This window comes from Pelobates fuscus, chromosome 2, assembly GCF_036172605.1.
Source record: "Pelobates fuscus isolate aPelFus1 chromosome 2, aPelFus1.pri, whole genome shotgun sequence".
Lineage (NCBI taxonomy): Eukaryota > Metazoa > Chordata > Amphibia > Anura > Pelobatidae > Pelobates > Pelobates fuscus.
In genome coordinates this window covers 181,042,724-181,061,722 of record NC_086318.1, presented here as the reverse complement: position 1 = coordinate 181,061,722, position 18,999 = coordinate 181,042,724, and the positions used below count along the sequence as shown (strand labels likewise).

At 41.3% G+C, this 18,999-nt stretch overlaps 1 protein-coding gene across 1 annotated transcript in view; it reads right to left on the bottom strand.

Annotated features, from left to right (window-relative positions):
* Positions 1 to 682: 682 nt before the first annotated feature.
* The window catches only part of LOC134586244 (cyclic GMP-AMP synthase-like), a 50,963-nt gene continuing 32,646 nt past the window's right edge, over positions 683 to 18,999 (bottom strand). Inside the window, exons 3-5 of the mRNA XM_063441737.1 lie at positions 11,472 to 11,714; positions 10,492 to 10,594; positions 683 to 1,049 (exon numbers count right to left, since the gene is read on the bottom strand). Coding sequence (XP_063297807.1) covers positions 683 to 1,049; positions 10,492 to 10,594; positions 11,472 to 11,714 — 713 coding nt within the window. The remainder of the gene's footprint in view (positions 1,050 to 10,491; positions 10,595 to 11,471; positions 11,715 to 18,999) is intronic.

Below are 18,999 nucleotides of genomic sequence, written 5' to 3'. Positions count from 1 at the left end.
CTGATGTGAAAATGATTGAACCTTAAAAAAGCTTGAATAGCATTAGGTATCACATGTGGCATTAATTTGCTTAGATTAGAGAAAGTATTCACCTTGCATCAAACAGCATAGCAAGTTGCAATTGTGACCTTGTGATTTAAACAAGCACAGTAAGTAGCGGGTTAACAAACTGAGCCATAAAATTCCCAGTGTCAAAGCTTTTTTAAAATTCTTATTACAATTTTTACTACAGTAAACAACTTCATTTGGGCAATTTCATTGGGCCTTATGAATATCAGGTGTCTGTCATGACCATTGAGCACTGACTAAAAAAATACATGAACTGCCATAGTTGACACAAAAGCTAATACCCATATTTAATTTAATTTAATAGCAGATCGCATGATTAAACCGTACAGATAAATGTACAAAAATATAGTTTTAATATACCGTAGTTTTAGTATATTTTATTTGTACTGCTATTTAGCTCTCCAGACAATCATGTAAAATTTCAATTTAAACAGTAGATGCTTCCTATGGCTCTTTGATACGCGATCATTTGTTTGTGTAAACAATCAGGATATTTATTAAAAAACAAAACAAAAAAAACTAGATATTCAGATAAAAACCGAAAACATTTGCATAGTTTAGCTGGGTAAAGAGTTAATCATGGGAGAAATACGTCAATCATCAAAATCATAAATCACTTTGAAATTGTTTTAAGAAGAATTTTATCAAAGATTGGATATCCTTGATTTTTCTCACATTCTATTTCATTATGAAGAAGAGTAAAGCATGTTTTTTCAATTCTGCTGTCAAACAGATTGTGACAAGGTATAAAAAAGTTAGGGAGACTCACATCTTTAAGGCATGTTAGAAAGTATCCAACAAAATCATCAAAACATTTTTGCAGATCTTCTGTTAACCATTGTGTATCTAATGGGTTCATTGCACAGTAATGTAAGAAGGCAGTCTTAGCGTGGTATGAACAGAACACATCCAGGCTCTCTTCATTGGAATTATTTTTTATGAGTTCCAAAAGGCATTTCAAAAGTTTAAGGCATGCTTTCCTGTTAAGAAGAAAAAAAATATGTAAACAGAAAAAACATGTGTTTTGTTAATTTTTATGTATATGTAAATCCGTATCGAAAACAAACATACATGGCTAAAACACTTAATTTACTGATCAGTAATTGAAAATAAGATTTCACAGTACTGTCTGACCATCCCAAATATTAGATGCATTAATGCTGAGCTGAGAGCATTAGGACCATGTGAAGGACGTTTCAGTTGTGATCAGTGCATGGCCCGCTCTGAGTGGGGTCAGCTGGGAGGTTGCAGTACTCCCAACTGTATCGCTTTCAGGCAGGACAGTCCACATATTATCCTGTCCTGCTGTACCAATTTATTTCCCTGGTGTCTTATATCCGACGCCAGGGAATTATCTTTGGGAAGCACAGTCATTAGACCTGCTCGGTATGTGAAACTGGCACTAGGACCATGCAGAGAGAGCTTCTGAACCACTCTTTGCATAATCTTGTATGGAGCAGAACGGCCATCATGCTAGACGACAGGTTGACACACCCCTTCAGTGAGAAGCCTGCCCACTTTCTGGACGGGCCCATTCATTGCGGGTATCGATATGGGCATCATTAGGGTTGCAAGTTGTGTCATGGGTGACGCCTCCTGAAGGACCCACGCACCCTGATTACATACCTCCCATTGTTGGGAGGTATTAACCTGTCCGTCAGTCACTCACCAGCAGGCCGCAGATAAAGTACAGCTCAGGACATAGAAACTCCACAAAATACTATTTAAAGCAATTCCTCCAGAAGCATAGAGATCAACCTCAATCACCAGGTCCATAGTTATACAGGTAAATATTCCACCTTCTTCATCAACAGAACACAAGTAGCATGAAATGGGACGGCTCCCAAATCACCTCTAACCCCTTTGTGTATGGGCTGAATCAAGCTTTGCTCCAAATTAGGAAATCACCATTCAAGCTTTTTATTCTAACCGTATTTTTATATTAATATATACAGTTGCAAGAAAAGTATGTGAACCCTTTGGAATGATATGGATTTCTGCACAAATTGGTCATAAAATGTGATCTGATCATCATCTAAGTCACAACAATAGACAATCACAGTCTGCTTAAACTAATAACACACAAAGAATGAAATGTTGCCATGTTTTTTATTGAACACACCATGTAAACATTCACAGTGCAGGTGGAAAAAGTATGTGAACCCTTGGATTTAATAACTGGCTGAACCTCCTTTGGCAGCAATAACTTCAACCAAGCGTTTCCTGTAGTTGCAGATCAGACGTGCACAACGGTCAGGAGTAATTCTTGACCATTCCTCTTTACAGAACTGTTTCAGTTCAGCAATATTCTTGGGATGTCTGGTGTGAATTGCTTTCTTGAGGTCATGCCACAGCATCTCAATCGGGTTGAGGTCAGGACTCTGACTGGGCCACTTCAGAAGGCATATTTTCTTCTGTTTAAGCCATTCTGTTGTTGATTTACTTCTATGCTTTGGGTCATTGTCCTGTTGCAACATCCATCTTCTGTTGAGCTTCAGCTGGTAGACAGATGGCCTTAAGTTCTCCTGCAAAATGTCTTGATAAACCTGGGAATTCATTTTTTCTTCGATGATAGCAATCCGTCCAAGCCCTGACGCAGCAAAGCAGCCCCAAACCATTTACATAATTAAGTCATTTTATTGATTGCAATTTGGGGGACCAGCCTGGCAACCTAGGCGAAAGTCCAGAGAATGTAATTTGCTAGCACTAGATTTAACCCTGTAACTTTCCAAGACACCCTAAAACCTGTAATGGGGGGTACTGTTTTACTCGGGAGACTTCACTGAACACAAATATTAGTGTTTCAAAACAGTAAAACATATCACAACGATGATATTGTCTGTGAAAGTGAAATTTTTTGCATTTTTCACACACAAACAGCACTTTCACTGATAATATCAATGTTGTTTACGTTTTACTGTTTTGAAACACTAATATTTGTGTTCAGCGAAGTCTCCTGAGTATAACAGTACCCCCCATGTACAGGTTTTAGAGTGTTTTTGAAAGTTACAGGGTCAAATATAAGGCCGTTTTTTCAAATTGATTTTTTTCAGATTGGTTATGTTGCCTTTGAGAGCGTGTGGTCAGGGCCGCCACCAGAAATTTTGGGGCCCCTTAACTCAGCTCAGGGTCTGGGCCCCCTGGGGCCCGCCTCCAAATACCGCCCACTGGGTCCACACACAGACACAAACGCACACACTGATACAAAAGGACACAGATACATACTAACAGACACACACGCATACAGGCATACATACTGACACACACATACTGAGACATACACACAGGCATACATAGTGACAGACACATACTAACATACATACAGACACACATGCAAGAGGACATAAAGACACATACATACATACAGACATACAGACACCGACATACATACATACATGCATACACATTTATACATACAGACACTGACATCCATACACACACATTCATAATGGCATACAGACATACACAGACATACATTCATAATGGCATAGAGACATACATACATACATACAGACTGACATACATGCATATATACAGACATACTGACAGACATACATGCATACAGACATCCATACACACATACACACAGACCTACGTTCATAATGATATGCAGACATACATTCATACTGACATACAGACATACATATATACATATATAATGACATACAGACATACATACATGCATACAGACATACATGTATGCATACAGACATACACAAACATACATAGACAGACATATATACGTAGACATACATGCATGCAGTCAGACAGACATACATACATGCATACAGACATACATACAGACATACATACATACATACATAGACATACACACATAATATGAGTGGCAACAAACAAGTTAGGTTTTTAATATGTCCAGGAACATTATGATATGATGTTTAAAGTAGAAATATTCACATCAGTAGGGTGAGGTTTTGAGGTTGCTGTTTCTTTGACATACATACATAGACAGACATACACACAGACATGCATGCATCCAGACAGACAGACACATACATACATGCATACAGACATACACATACAGACAGACATACATACATAGACATACATGCATGCATACAGACAGACATACACAGACAGACATACACAGACAGACATACATGCATGCATACAGACATACATACATACATAGATAGACATACATGCATACAGACATACACATACAGACAGACAGACACATACATGCATACAGACACACAGACATACAGACAGACATGCATGCATCCAGACAGACATACATACATACATAGACATACACATACATACATACATAGACAGACAGACATAGACAGACAGACATACATACATACATAGACATACATACATACATAGACATACAGACAGACATACATACATACACATACATACATACATAGACATACATACATACATACATACACATACATACATGCATACATAGGCATACAGACAGACATACATACATACATAGACATACATACATACATAGACATACAGACAGACAGACATACATACATAGACATACAGACAGACATACATAGACATACATGCATGCATACAAACAGACATACACAGACAGACATACATGCACACACACAGCTCATTTTCCAGCCACCCTCCTGTCTCTTACCTTTTCTTTGCAGGAGGGTGGCTGGGGATGATGGGAGTCGGTGCTGCTCCCTCTTCACTGCCTGGCTCTCCCTCTTCACGGCTTGGCGGGCGGGCTTGCGGGAGCGCTCCTCCCGCGCGGAGTGAGCTGGGAGGAAGTGACCACTTCCTCCCAGCAGCACTTGCGGCTGCTTTTTTTTTTTAAAGGGGCCCGGTCGCGCTATACAACAGCCACAGCGCTGACCGGGCCCCTGAAGGGGGGGGGGGGCTCATCGGGTGTCCCTAAGTGTGTGGGCCACCCGATGCCTGATGCCTGGTGTCTGGGCCACCCCCAGGGCCGCCGGGCCCGTGACAACTGTTATGGTTGTCAGCCCCTGATGGCGGCCCTGCGTGTGCCCAGGAATGAGAATTACCCCCATGATGGCATACCATTTGCAAAAGAAGACAACCCGAGTTATTGCAAATGGGGTATGTTCAGTCTTTTCTAGTAGCCACTTACTCACAAACACTGGCCAAAGTTAGCGTTCATAATGTTTTTTTGCATTTTTAACACACAAACAAATATAAATTCTAGCTTTGGGCTTTGTTTGTGACTAAGTGGCTACTAAAAAAGATTGGACAAACCCCATATATTATACCCTGGGTTGTCTACTTTTCAAAAATATATGGTTTGATGGGGGTAAATTACATTGTCCGGCTTTTTAAAAAATGTCCCAAATAGGACATGGGTGCATGATGACCAGCTGTAAAAATTCCAAGTTGGAAAACTGTGAATGTGCACCCTCCAAATAAGGTCTTTTAGCCCCCAGATTACACACCTATACCTGGGTGGTATCACTGTACTCAGGAGATGTTGCTGAATACATATTGGGGTGTTCTTTGGTAGTAACCCTTAAAGTTCTCAGTACATATATTCTTTAATTGCTATGTGTGTCAAAAAAATCACCAATTATTATTATTTTTTGAAATTGGGCATAGATTGATGGTAAAATGGTTGCATGAAAAGAGTTAAAATACCCCAGGTTTAATACCTTAGGTTGTCTTCTTTTAAAAAATATATACATGTGAAGGGTTATTCAGGGATTCCTGACAGATATCAGTGTTAAAAGTGTTAAACTTGCGTTTATAAAAAAAAAAAATGGTTTGGAAACAGGAAAGTGCTACTTTACTTATAGCCCTAAACTTTAAAAAAAAAAAAGCTAAGAACATGTTAACATCTGGTATTTCTAAACTCAGGACAAAATTTAGAAACTATTTAGCATGGGTGTTTTTTGGTGGTTGTAGATGCCTAACCGATTTTGGGGGTCAAAGTTTGAAAAGGTGTGGTTTTTTATTTTTTTCATAAATTTTTTTATAGTATGTTATATGATATGATGAAAATAATGGTATCTTTTGAAAGACCATTTAATGGCGAGAAAAACGGCATATAATTTGTGTGGGTACAGTAAATGAGTAAGAGAAAAATTACAGTAAAACACAAACACTGCAGAAATGTAAAAACAGCCCTGGTCCCAAACGGTAAGAAAATTGAAAAGCAGTCAGGTCACTAAGGGGTTAAATTGCAGTACTCTTTTTTTGGATTTAAATTACTACAAACATTGTTTTTTTTAATCTAATTCGCAAGATCCTGAACTGCTCAAACATATATATTGTTCTGTAGGATCTTGGATAAAAAATAGATTTTTTTTTTTCAATTAAGTATATTTACATATGTTTTCATTATCTAAATTATTGTCTACTTACTCCATTTCTATCAAAACATTATTTTTAAAGTTCCTGTTCTAGAAAATTTTAAAACATACACTGAGAAAGAATTAGACATCCTGATGGGATGAATTTAAGACCTTTGTTTAAAATACTAATAATAATCTGTTAATTTATAGTTCCAAAACATTAATGAGTGCATATGGTGGGAAAATATTGTCATTATTATGATCATCATGTTAATTAGCCAAAGCCTCAAAGTGATTGGTTAGCGAAATCCCTCAATCCTTCTGTGCATGACAAAGACTGCAATTTCTTTTCATTCTCCCATTGTCATGCCCAGATGGCGTTCTCATTTTTGTCCACCCGGCATGATATCCACTTTTAGGGGATTTTAAATTTCCTTCTACATTTTCACTATACTTAATCACCTTACTTTTTATTTTTTTCTTATTATCATTACTCTGGTTATGCTGTTATTACTCCGAGCATAAAATCCAGACTTTCTTCGACAATTGTGTGAGCGAGTGCATTATAAGGGCAGTATGTGAGTCAATATGCATTGGGATCTAAAGAAGCTGATTCCACAACACGTCATCGAGTAGGAAATCAGTGTCCTGTCCAGGGCCGGACTGGGAATTAAAAGCAGCCCTGGAAAAAAATTATTTACCAGCCCCATAATGCGTCGTGCCAGCATAGTGTGCAGATACAGAGTTAGAAAAGATAAATTAAAATTATTACTCCAACGTGAAAAAAGCACATATAGGCTTAAAAAAAAAGAGTGCAGATTTATTTTAAGCAGACGTGACTTTGCATATAACCAATGTTTCAGTCCAACTACCTTGACATAATAAGGAAAGCTTGGTAATGGGACTGAAATGGTGAATGTATGTAGGGCACAACTGTAAAAAATGACGTTATCTTGTTTATTTTGAGGTCCTGTGGGTGCACTCTTCACTTTAAATATGTTATTGTGCTGGATTATGCACCTAGCAACAAGACTGGGCCAATATCTGCTTATTACATATTGTACATATCAATGACATTTCTTAGTGTATTATGCATATATAAATGTACATTAATATATGTGTAAATATAATAGGAATAATTATATATATATATATATATATATATATATATATATATATATATATATAATATAAATCAGTGGCGGATCCAGAGCCTGATCTCAGGAGGGGCACCTATAGATTATTTAAAGAAATAATCCATGCACAATAACCACTACTGCTCTGTGTAGTGGGTATGGTGCCAGGAGTGCCGGGACCCGCTCCCAGAGTAAGTAGTCAAACCGTTTAAGTACAGTTTGACAACTTACCTGGGGTCTGCTGGGATATGGGGCTGTAGTAGGGTATAGGAGCAGTGGTGCAATGTGTGAGGGGTGCAATGTGTGTGAAAGGTTCAGTGTGTAGGGTGCGTGGGGCAATGTGTGTATGGGGGTCTGTGTGTGTGTATGGGGGGGCAGTGTGTGAATGTGTATGGTGTGTGTGGGCAGTGTTTGTATGGGGCTAGAGTTCACTCTCACCACTTGGACCACCAGGAATCCCTGGTGGTCGCAGTGGTGAGAGTGAACTCTAGCCCGTAGCTCCAGGGCTAGAGTTTCCCTGTGGCACTCTCCCTCCCCCTCTGTCTCTCTCTATTCACCCCTCTTTCTCCCCTTGTGTCTCACTCTCCCCCCTCTGTCTCTTTCTCCCCCCTTTCCCTGTGGCACTCTCCCTCCCCTCTGTCTCTCTCTATTCGCCCCTCTTTCTCCCCTTGTGTCTCACTCTCCCCCCTCTCCCTGTGGCACTCTCCCCCCTCTGTCTCTTTATCCCTCCTTTCCCTGTGGCACTCTCCCTCCCCCTCTGTCTCTCTCTATTCGCCCCTCTCTCCCCCCTTGTGTCTCACTCTCCCCCTCTCCCTGTGGCACTCTCCCCCCTCTGTCTCTCTCTCTATTCACCCCCCCTCTGTCTCTCTCTCTATTCACCCCTCTCTCTCTCTCTCTCTATTCACCCCCCCTCTGTCTCTCTCTCTATTCACCCCCTCTATCTCTCTCTCTCTATTCACCCCCTCTGTCTCTCTCTCTATTCACCCCCTCTGTCTCTCTCTCTCTATTCACTCCCCCTCTGTCTCTCTCTATTCACCCCCTCTGTCTCTCTCTATTCACCCCCTCTGTCTCTCTCTATTCACCCCCTCTGTCTCTCTCTATTCACCCCCTCTGTCTCTCTCTCTCTATTCACTCCCCCCTCTGTCTCTCTCTCTTCACCCCCCCTCTGTCTCTCTCTCTCTTCACCCCCCCTCTGTCTCTCTCTCTTCACCCCCCCTCTGTCTCTCTCTCTTCACCCCCCCTCTGGCTCTCTCTCTCTTCACCCCCCCTCTCTCTCTTCACCCCCCTGTCTCTCTCTCTCTTCACCCCCCCTGTCTCTCTCTCTCTCTCTCTCTTCACCCCCCTCTGTCTCTCTCTCTCTTCACCCCCCTCTGTCTCTCTCTCTCTTCACCCCCCTCTGTCTCTCTTCACCCCCCTCTGTCTCTCTTCACCCCCCTCTGTCTCTCTCTCTTCACACCCCCCTCTGTCTCTCTCTCTCTTCACACCCCCCCTCTGTCTCTCTCTCTCTTTTCACCCTCCCCCTCTGTCGTTCTCTCTAATAAGCCCCCCACTTCCATCCCCCCCACCCACCTGAGAGGAGTCAGGGGGCCGGCCGCATTGCACGCTGCAGCCTCGCCGGTCCGGCAGCACTGTTAATGCTGAGGGCTGAAGGGGGAGGGAGCATATCTCTACCATGCTCCCTCGCGGTTCCCACAATCCCCAGCACGAATGCTGCTGGGGATTGTGGGAACCGCGAGGGAGCATGGTAGAGATATGCTCCCTCCCCCTTCAGCCCTCAGCATTAACAGTGCTGCCGGAACGGCGAGGCTGCAGCGTGCAATGCGGCCGCCTGCCGGCCGGCCCCCTCAAAGTGTGTGCCACCGGACCGGCCACCCGGTGGCACATATATTGCCAGAGCAGCCCCCAGGAGCCGCGGCCCACCGGGAAATTTCCCGGTATCCCGGTGGGCCAGTCCGGCCCTGGTCCTGTCTCTCGGAAAGTGGTTCAAGGTGTTTGCTGTAAACAAGACATTTGGCATTCAAACTCTTCAAAGATAGATTCAGCTTATATATGGTGCTCATCCTTTGGGAGGATGTTTGAAGTTATTTGGGGGATGTCCTATTGCATGTTATTTGTAACCACTAACCACTGCATACCATGAACACCCTATGAGAAATGCCATTTTGGAAATGCTCTGGCCCAGTCGTCTAGCCATCACTATTTGTCAAATTCACTCAGATCTTTTCACTTGTCAATTTTTCCTGCTTCCAGCTCATGAAATTCAAGAACTGAATGATCACTTGCTGCCTAAGATATCCCACCCATTGACAGGTGCCATTGTAACAATATAGTCAATGTTATTCACTTCACCTGTCAGTGGTGTTAATGCCGTGTCTGATCAGTGTATTGTTCCTGCACCAAAGTATCTGACTTTCTACTTTCATGGGATGAATATTCCACATTTATTATGTAAAACATGCTTCTTAATCTTGTTCATGATCTGATCTCATACATTGCCATACTGCCAACTTATTTTAAGAGTTTAGAGTAATGGGTCCTCTTCAGTAGAAAATTAAGATAACAATAGAAATAAAAAAAATACAATAGATACAGTCTTGCTCTGCACAATACTTCTGAGCAGCTGTAGCATGGAATATTTAGCAGTGGCAATCCAAATATAATTCAGGAAAGTCATGCATCAGGTTAAAGGGGCACTGTAGGGACACTCATCTCATTGAGGGAGGGAGGCAAAGGGAGCTATAGTGCCAGGAATACAGTTTTGTATTCGTGGCGCTATAGTATCCCTTTAAACTTGCAAAACAAAAATGTGTTAAACAACTGCAAAGTTATACACTAAAGTGAGATTTGTGGCGAATGGAAGGTGAATTTAAAACAGATTTCACATTTAGGGCCAAAGTGGCCAAACTGGAAAAAATTACTGTAGCACGCACCAGTGGTTATGGTGTTTGGAGTGTTCCTTTAATGAATAGCTTTATTACAATACAGGAACTTCAAATTACACTCACCTGCAGCATGTTTGTCCTTTACGTTCACAACAAGTTTTTGCATTACCATGGTTCTTGATTATTTCCTTTTCGATGTGTGAAAATGAAAGGCGCCAGGCTTCCACTAAATATGTAAACAATGGAAACAAAACATAAACTCTTGACAAACAACATTTTATTAAAGGGAGAGTATTCCCTAGATAACGGCAGACATGTTTTTTTTTTTCTTTGCGCCCTGCCGGGTGCATGCAGCAGCACTGGTGAAGGGTCAGGGCAAGGAATTCATTGTCTCTTTGTGTTCTGACATTTGCTAATGACCACAATAAGGAGACAAGTAAGGAGAGATGAGAGAAAGGTACAGAAAGGAACAGGATGAAAAAAAACAGTTTTACACATGCCATACACTGTGTGTGTGTGAGTGAGTATGGGCTTGTGTGTGTCAATAGTACAGTGTGGTATACTGCATGTGGTTTGGGAGGAGCTTGAGTGAACATATGTGAGAGGAGTCATACATTTTATCCTTGGGCTTAAAAAATTAAATAAAAACTAAAAACATTCCAAGCTTCAGAGTTAGGTAAACTGACTTGATTGTTAGTGTCTCACCAACTGCCTAATAATGAGGGTTAAAAGTTGACCATTTGGCACCACCAGACTTTCACCAACAAGTTTACAACTGAACTGCAACTCCACTAAACACATACATGCCTATAACCTCAATGGTCCTACAAAAAGTTATGGGAGCAATAGAATAGTTTGAACCACTATGTGGTCTGGTGATCACTGTGGAAGCTGCATAAAGTTTAAGTTTAATACCTTTCACTATAATACTATAAAATGAGGCAGTTAACTCAAGTTTGGATTGTTTAATTAGCATGTAGCATGTTTTTTTAAACAGCATTCTCCATATACAATGTAAGCAGTTCACATCCATTTAACCTGCATTGCATATCCTTTAGCACAAACATTGCATGCAGACTAAACAGACAATTCATCAAGTTTACCTTTGTCTATACTTTCATCTGGTTGCTTGGCTACCAAGCAGACGTTCTTGTACTTGCACTCATTTTTCTTTTTGGTCCCTAACCAACGATCAATATTCATTCCATCTCTAGCTGCTTCAGGCCAGTTCCCCTGTACTTCCAAAGCAAGAACAAGGTCCACTGATATCTTCTCAAGTGTGTTTTCAATCTCAATAGTAATAGCAGGACAGTTAGGAGTTTCCCTTGTTAGAGTAATTGTTTCACCTATGGAGAATATATATTTAATGTTATTGCTAAATATGACATAAAAAACACTAAATAGTAAAAACATGTGTAGAACTGTTCCGACAATACCTGTGACGGAGCTCCTGTACTTGGACCGAGTACCTCCGTCAAGTCTGCTTCCTCGTAGCTATCAGGGACCCTGGAGCACTACAGACCCAGTCGCCAAGGTTTGACTGGGATCACTGAGGGCCTTTTCCACCCTGATCCAGACTAATGTGTATATAGCCCTGGACACACTTTCCATTAGCAGATTTTCCCAAACACCAGACGAAACTTGACATAGCACACATATTATAGGCCCCCAACAGCCTCATTTACATACAATAGGGTGCATAGAGTATTAGGTGGTGTCACACAATAGCAAGGGCTGATGGGAGAGGCACAGACAAGCAATACATTGAACATACTCTGCACTAATACTGGACACAGGGTGATCAAAACACAAGAGGAATCTTGGGACCTACATATAGTATCTGTCTTCCATCGCCAGTGATGGAGATTACCGTCACAATACCCTAGAAATTTTTTAAACAGGGGGCCAGTTCACGCTCCCTCAGACACTGTTTGGGGCCAAACTATAAAAAATATTAACAAATTCCTATGCACACTGCACACGCATAAGGACATAAATACACACACCCATACTGACATACATACATAAACAGACAGACACAGACATACACATACATACATATGGACATACATACACATACATACATACACATACAGATACATACACACAGACAGACATACATACAGACAGACACATACTGACATACATACACAAACAGACAGACACATACTGACATACATACACACACACATAGACATACATACTGACATACATACATGCATGCAGATACATACACACACATACATACATACATATATACATACTGAAATACATACAGATACGTACACACAGACATACATACACACACAGACATACATACAGACTGAAATACATACACATACATGCAGATACATACATACGCACAGACATACATACATACTGACATACATACACACACACATACATACATACTGCCACACACATACTGACATACATACATACATACACACACACACACTGACATACATACATACTGACATACACACACACACACACACACACATATACTGACATACATACATACACACACACACATACTGACACACACACATACTGACATACAGACATACACATACATAGACACACTGACATACACACACATACTAACATACATACATACACACACACACATACTGACATACAGACATACATACATACATACAAACTAACAGACATACATACACACACACACACACATACTGACATACATACATACATACATACAGACATACTGACATACATACATACATACACATACATAGGCATACTGACATACAGACACACACACACTGACATACAAACATACTGATATACATACATACATACACACACACATACTGACATACATACATACATACACACACATACTGACATACATACACAGACATACTGACATACATACACACATACATAGACATACTGACATACATACACACACACACACACACACACACACTGACATACACACATACATACACACACACACATACAGACTTACTGACATCCTGAAATACAGACACACACACACACACACACTGACATACCAACATACATAAACATACATACTGACAAACAAAAATACACATACATACAGACATACTGACATACATACATACACACACACACATATTGACATACAGACATGCTGACACACATACATACAGACATACTGACACACATACATAGACATACTGACATACAGACATACATACACACATACTGACATACATACACACACATACTGACATATATACATACATACACATACATAGCATTACTGACATACAGACACACACACACACACACATACATACACATACAGACATACTGAAAAACAGACATACACATACACACACATACTGACATACAGACATACTAACATACAGATATACATACAGACATACACATACATACAGACATACTGACATACATACATACACACACATAGACATACTGACATACAGAAATACACACACACATACTGACATACATACAGACATACACACACACAGACATACATACACACATACTGACATACATACATACACACATACATACTGACATATATACACACACACACACACATACATAAACACATGCTGACATACATACATACACACACACACACATACACATACACACACACACACACATACATACACACAAACTGACACACTGACATACATACATACACATACACACAGACATACATACATAAACACATACTGACGTACTGACATACATACACACACATTCATACATACATACACACTAACATACATACACACACACACAGACATACATAAACACTTACTGACATACATACACATACATACATACACACTGACATACATACATATACACACACATACATACGTAAACACATACTGACATACATACACACACACACACACACACATACCTACACACTGACATACATACACACCCACACAGACATACATACATAAACACATACTGACATACATATACACACACACACACACACTTACACACTGACATACATACATACACACACACAGACATACATACATAAACACATACTGACATACATACACACACACATACATACATACACACTGACATACATACATAAACACATACGGACATACATACACACATACATACATACATACACACTGACATACATACATACACACACACACACACACACAGACATACATAAACACATACTGACATACATATACACATACATACATACATAGCTAATTTTGCTTAGCTTTTTTTGCAGGAGGGTGGCTGTGGCTGATAGGAGTCAGCGTGGCTCCCGCTGCCAGGCTCTCTTCCCTCCCGCGCGGAGTGACCACTGGCCCCATTCAACATCCCTTTACAAGTAGTAAAGGGTACCTAAAAATGACACTGTAGGATCCTAACTGTACTCCACATTCATGGGAGAATATGCATTTCCCTACATGAAATACATCTCATCTCGTTATTTTATCCCACTCTACTTAGTATGCAAGCACATTTGGGCCGGGTCCTTTTTTTCTTCTTCATTTCTCTCAACTAGGGTTGAGAAGAACTGAAAAGTCAGCGTAATAAGAGAAACTATAGGAACACAATCTCATGTCTCTATGACAAATGCCTAGAACAGTGGTGTCTCTACAAATGCCTAGAATAGTGGTGTACTAACAGGGGGGTGCGGTCTGCCCCATTTACCACTCATAGGGAGGTGCCATTCAGGGACAGACTGAGTGGCACTTTGGCCTGTGGGGTGCGACCTACGGGTGACCGGCAGGAGGGGAGAGCACTGCCCAGGTTTTTGCCCAGCAGTTTTTTGCTCTCAGTGAGCACTTCCAGTCAGACCGATTATGGGGGATGGGGCATAAGAAGGGCACATGAGGGAGGGTGACAAAAGAAGCGCACAGGAAGGAGGGGCAATAAAGGGCACAGGAAGGAAGGGGGGATAAAAGAAGGGCACTGGAGGGGTGGGGGGACAAAGACCGACACAAGAGGGGAGGGGGCAAAAGAAGGACACAGGAGGGGAGGGGGACAAAGACACACAGGGGCTGTGGGGCATAAAGAGACACACAGAGGGGCTGAGAGGGTACAAAAAGACAAACAGAGCGGCTGGGGAAATCAATAAGACATAGAGCGGCTAGGAGACACACAGAAGGGCTGGGGGCCCAAAGAGAGACACAAAGGGGCTGGGGAGCAGAGGAGGCAAACAGTGCGGCTTGGGGGGACAAAGAGATAAACAGAGAGTCTGGGAGGCACAAGGAGATACACTGAGAGGCACAAAGAGATACACATAGAGGCTTGAGGTACAAAAGAAGGGCACAGGAGGGGAGGGCAATTTAAATGGAGTCCAAGAGAAATGAGATTATTTAAAAGTTGCACTGCTGAAGGCAACAGAAAATTGCATTAGGCTTGTCAGTAAAAGCAAAAAATTCAAGAAACCACTGTGGTACTCTGCAGATGTGGCCAAAATAGTAAAAAACTAAAAGTTAGCTGTAATGGAGCTCCGTGTACTCCGACCGAGTACCCTCCGTTGATGGACGCTTCCTAGCTTGTGCCGAGGACCACAAGCACCGCACCGGACACCACAACCACCGCAGACTCCGCAACCGCCGTAGCTTGACTGGAGTCTCGCCGTCTTCCTTCCACCCTGTAGTAGCTTCTGACCTACAGGACCGTGTGGGAAAGACCTCTTCCTTCCACCCTGTATGAAGCTCCAGCATCCAGGACTGTGTGGGGAAGACCTCTCATCCAAGGAGAGCGTAACAGGAACAGCTCTTAAAAGAGCTAAGTGATTCAAGCTCAGGGGAGTACGCAGAGCATAGCAATCCCCAGTGTGATTATAACAGCTCCCTCCAATAACGAGACAAGGCTACGTTTTGAGGGATCAAGAAGAACTGAGGTCTGGAATATCCAGCCTGCTTTTTATTACAGTTACAGACAAAAAGTACCCACCCAGGGGGAGGCATAAAATCACCAATCATGTAGAGGTTACAGCCCACACATCCCCTCCCCTCAGATGAACAGTTAACATAATTAACTTGTACAGTAATTTCCCCAAGTTCTGGATGTACCCCAAAAACAGGGGGTACAGTATCCCCAGATAGCCCTTGTCCAGGGTAACAATATATCCAAAATTCAGTCTATTCGGACAAACGGTTCGGGAGTTATGGGGTTCCAGAGTTTTGACCGACCGCACAGACCAACTAGCCGAAAATAGTTCCATAAGTTTTGGCCTTGCGGTCGGTCCCCGTTCGTACGGTGAAAAGGGATGAAATTTGTGCCATCCAGTCGAATCTCAGTGGTCGCTTGAATCCCCATATCAAGTTAAATATAACTACCGAACGGCCGGTTGTTCGGTAGTTCCAGACCGAAGTTCTGGGTGCATGGAGGTCTCAGCGGTGTTCGCCTGTTTGCGTATCCGTTTTTAGTTCCATGCGTTCACAGGCAAACACCGCTGTTCGTGCGCAAGATGGCCGCGAACACGTGTAAGTCCCGAAATGGCGGCCACCCAGACACTGAGATAAAGGGAACGATTGAAACGACATGAACGGTTTTACTACCGAATCCCAGCAAGGCATTTAAACATAGTCCATGTGTCCATAGCCTCTGTACAGCCCATTTAAAGGACCAGAGACAGCAATATAACAATCCATTAAGCGCAGATATAGTTTTTAAAGGGCCCAATCTTCCAGGGCCATAGTCGCAGGGGAGGAGGCAGGCAAGCAGGCCTCTCCAGGACAAAGTGGCAAAGGGCACTTCGTCACATTAGCATTTAGTAATTATAAAAAAAACAGAGTAAGGAAGACAGAATGATCTATAAGATTAGGCAGAAAGAGGCTAAGCAAGTTATAGGAGCTTCCAAATCACACACAGAAGAGAAAATAGCACAGTCAGTAAAAAAAGGGGACAAAACATTTTTTAGATACATAAATGAGAAAAGGAAAGTAAAACAAGGATTAGTTAGATTAAAAACAAAAGAAGGAATGTATGTAGAAGAGGATAAAGGTCTAGTTGACTGCCTCAATGAATATTTTTCTTCAGTATTTACAGATGAAAATGAAGGAAAGGGACCTCAGTTAGGAAAAAGGACAAATGAGGCATTTATTACATGTGAGTTTACAGAGGAAGAGGTTCTATTTCAACTGTCAAAAGTAAAGACAAATAAGCCAATGGGACCTGATGGAATACACCCAAAGTTATTAAAAGAGCTTAGTGGTGTACTAGCAAAACTATTCACAGATTTATTTAACCAATCATTGTTAACAGGAGTAGTCCCGGAAGAATGTTGTGCCCATTTACAAGAAAGGAAGTAGGGAGGAGTCGGGCAACTATAGGCCAGTAAGCCTTACTTCCGTAGTGGGGAAAGTAATGGAAACCACGTTAAAGGATAGGATCGATGAACATCTAAAAACACATGGATTTCAAGATCAGAGACAACATGGGTTTACTTCAGGGAGATCATGCCAAACTAATCTTATTACATAGTTACATAGTTGAAAAGAGACTTGTGTCCATCAAGTTCAGCCTTCCTCACATTTTTTTTTTTGCTGTTGATCCAAAAGAAGGCAAAAAAAAAACCCCAGTTTGAAGCACAATTTTGCAACAAGCTAGGAAAAAAAATTCCTTCTTGACCCCAGAATGGCAGTCAGATTTATCCTTGGATCAAGCCGTTATTACCCTATATTGAAAGATTATATCCTTGAATATTCCGTCTTTGCAAGTATGCATCTAGTAGCTGTTTGAACATCTGTATGGACTCTGATAAAACCACTTCTTCAGGCAGAGAATTCCACATCCTGATTGTTCTTACAGTAAAAAAACCTTTCCTTTGCCTTAGACGAAATCTTCTTTCTTCCAGTCTAAACGCATGGCCTCGTGTCCTATGTAAAGTCCGGTTTGTGAATAGATTTCCACACAATGGTTTGTATTGGCCCCGAATATATTTGTATAATGTTATTATATCCCCTCTCAGGCGATGTTTTTCTAAACTAAATAGGTTTAAATTTGTTAACCTTTCTCCATAGCTGATATGTTCCATTCCTTTTATTAATTTTGTAGCCCGCCTCTGCACTTTTTCCAGTGCCATGATATCCTTCTTTAGAACAGGTGCCCAAAATTGCACAGCATATTCAATATGTGGTCTTACCCGTGATTTATAAAGAGGCAAAATGATATTCTCGTCCCGAGAATGAATGCCCTTTTTCATGCATGACAATACCTTACTGGCCTTGGCCACTGCTGATTGACATGGCACATTGTTGCATAGTTTGTTGTCTATAACAATTCCCAAGTCCTTTTCGTGTGTTGTTATCCCTAATTCACTTCCATTAAGGGTATACGTTGCTTGTGTATTCTTTACGCCGAAGTGCATAACATTTTTCAACATTAAATTTCATCTGCCATTTGAGTGCCCAGTCCTCCAGTCTATCTAAATCCTTCTGCAGCAAAGTAATATCTTGCTCACATTGTATTATTTTACAAAGTTTTGTGTCATCTGCAAACACTGAAGCATGACTTTCAATGCTGTCTTCAAGATCATGTATAAACATGTTAAATAGAAGGGGTCCCAGAACAGACCCCTGAGGGACACCACTTGCCACCTCTGTCCAGCTTGAAAATTTACCATTAATG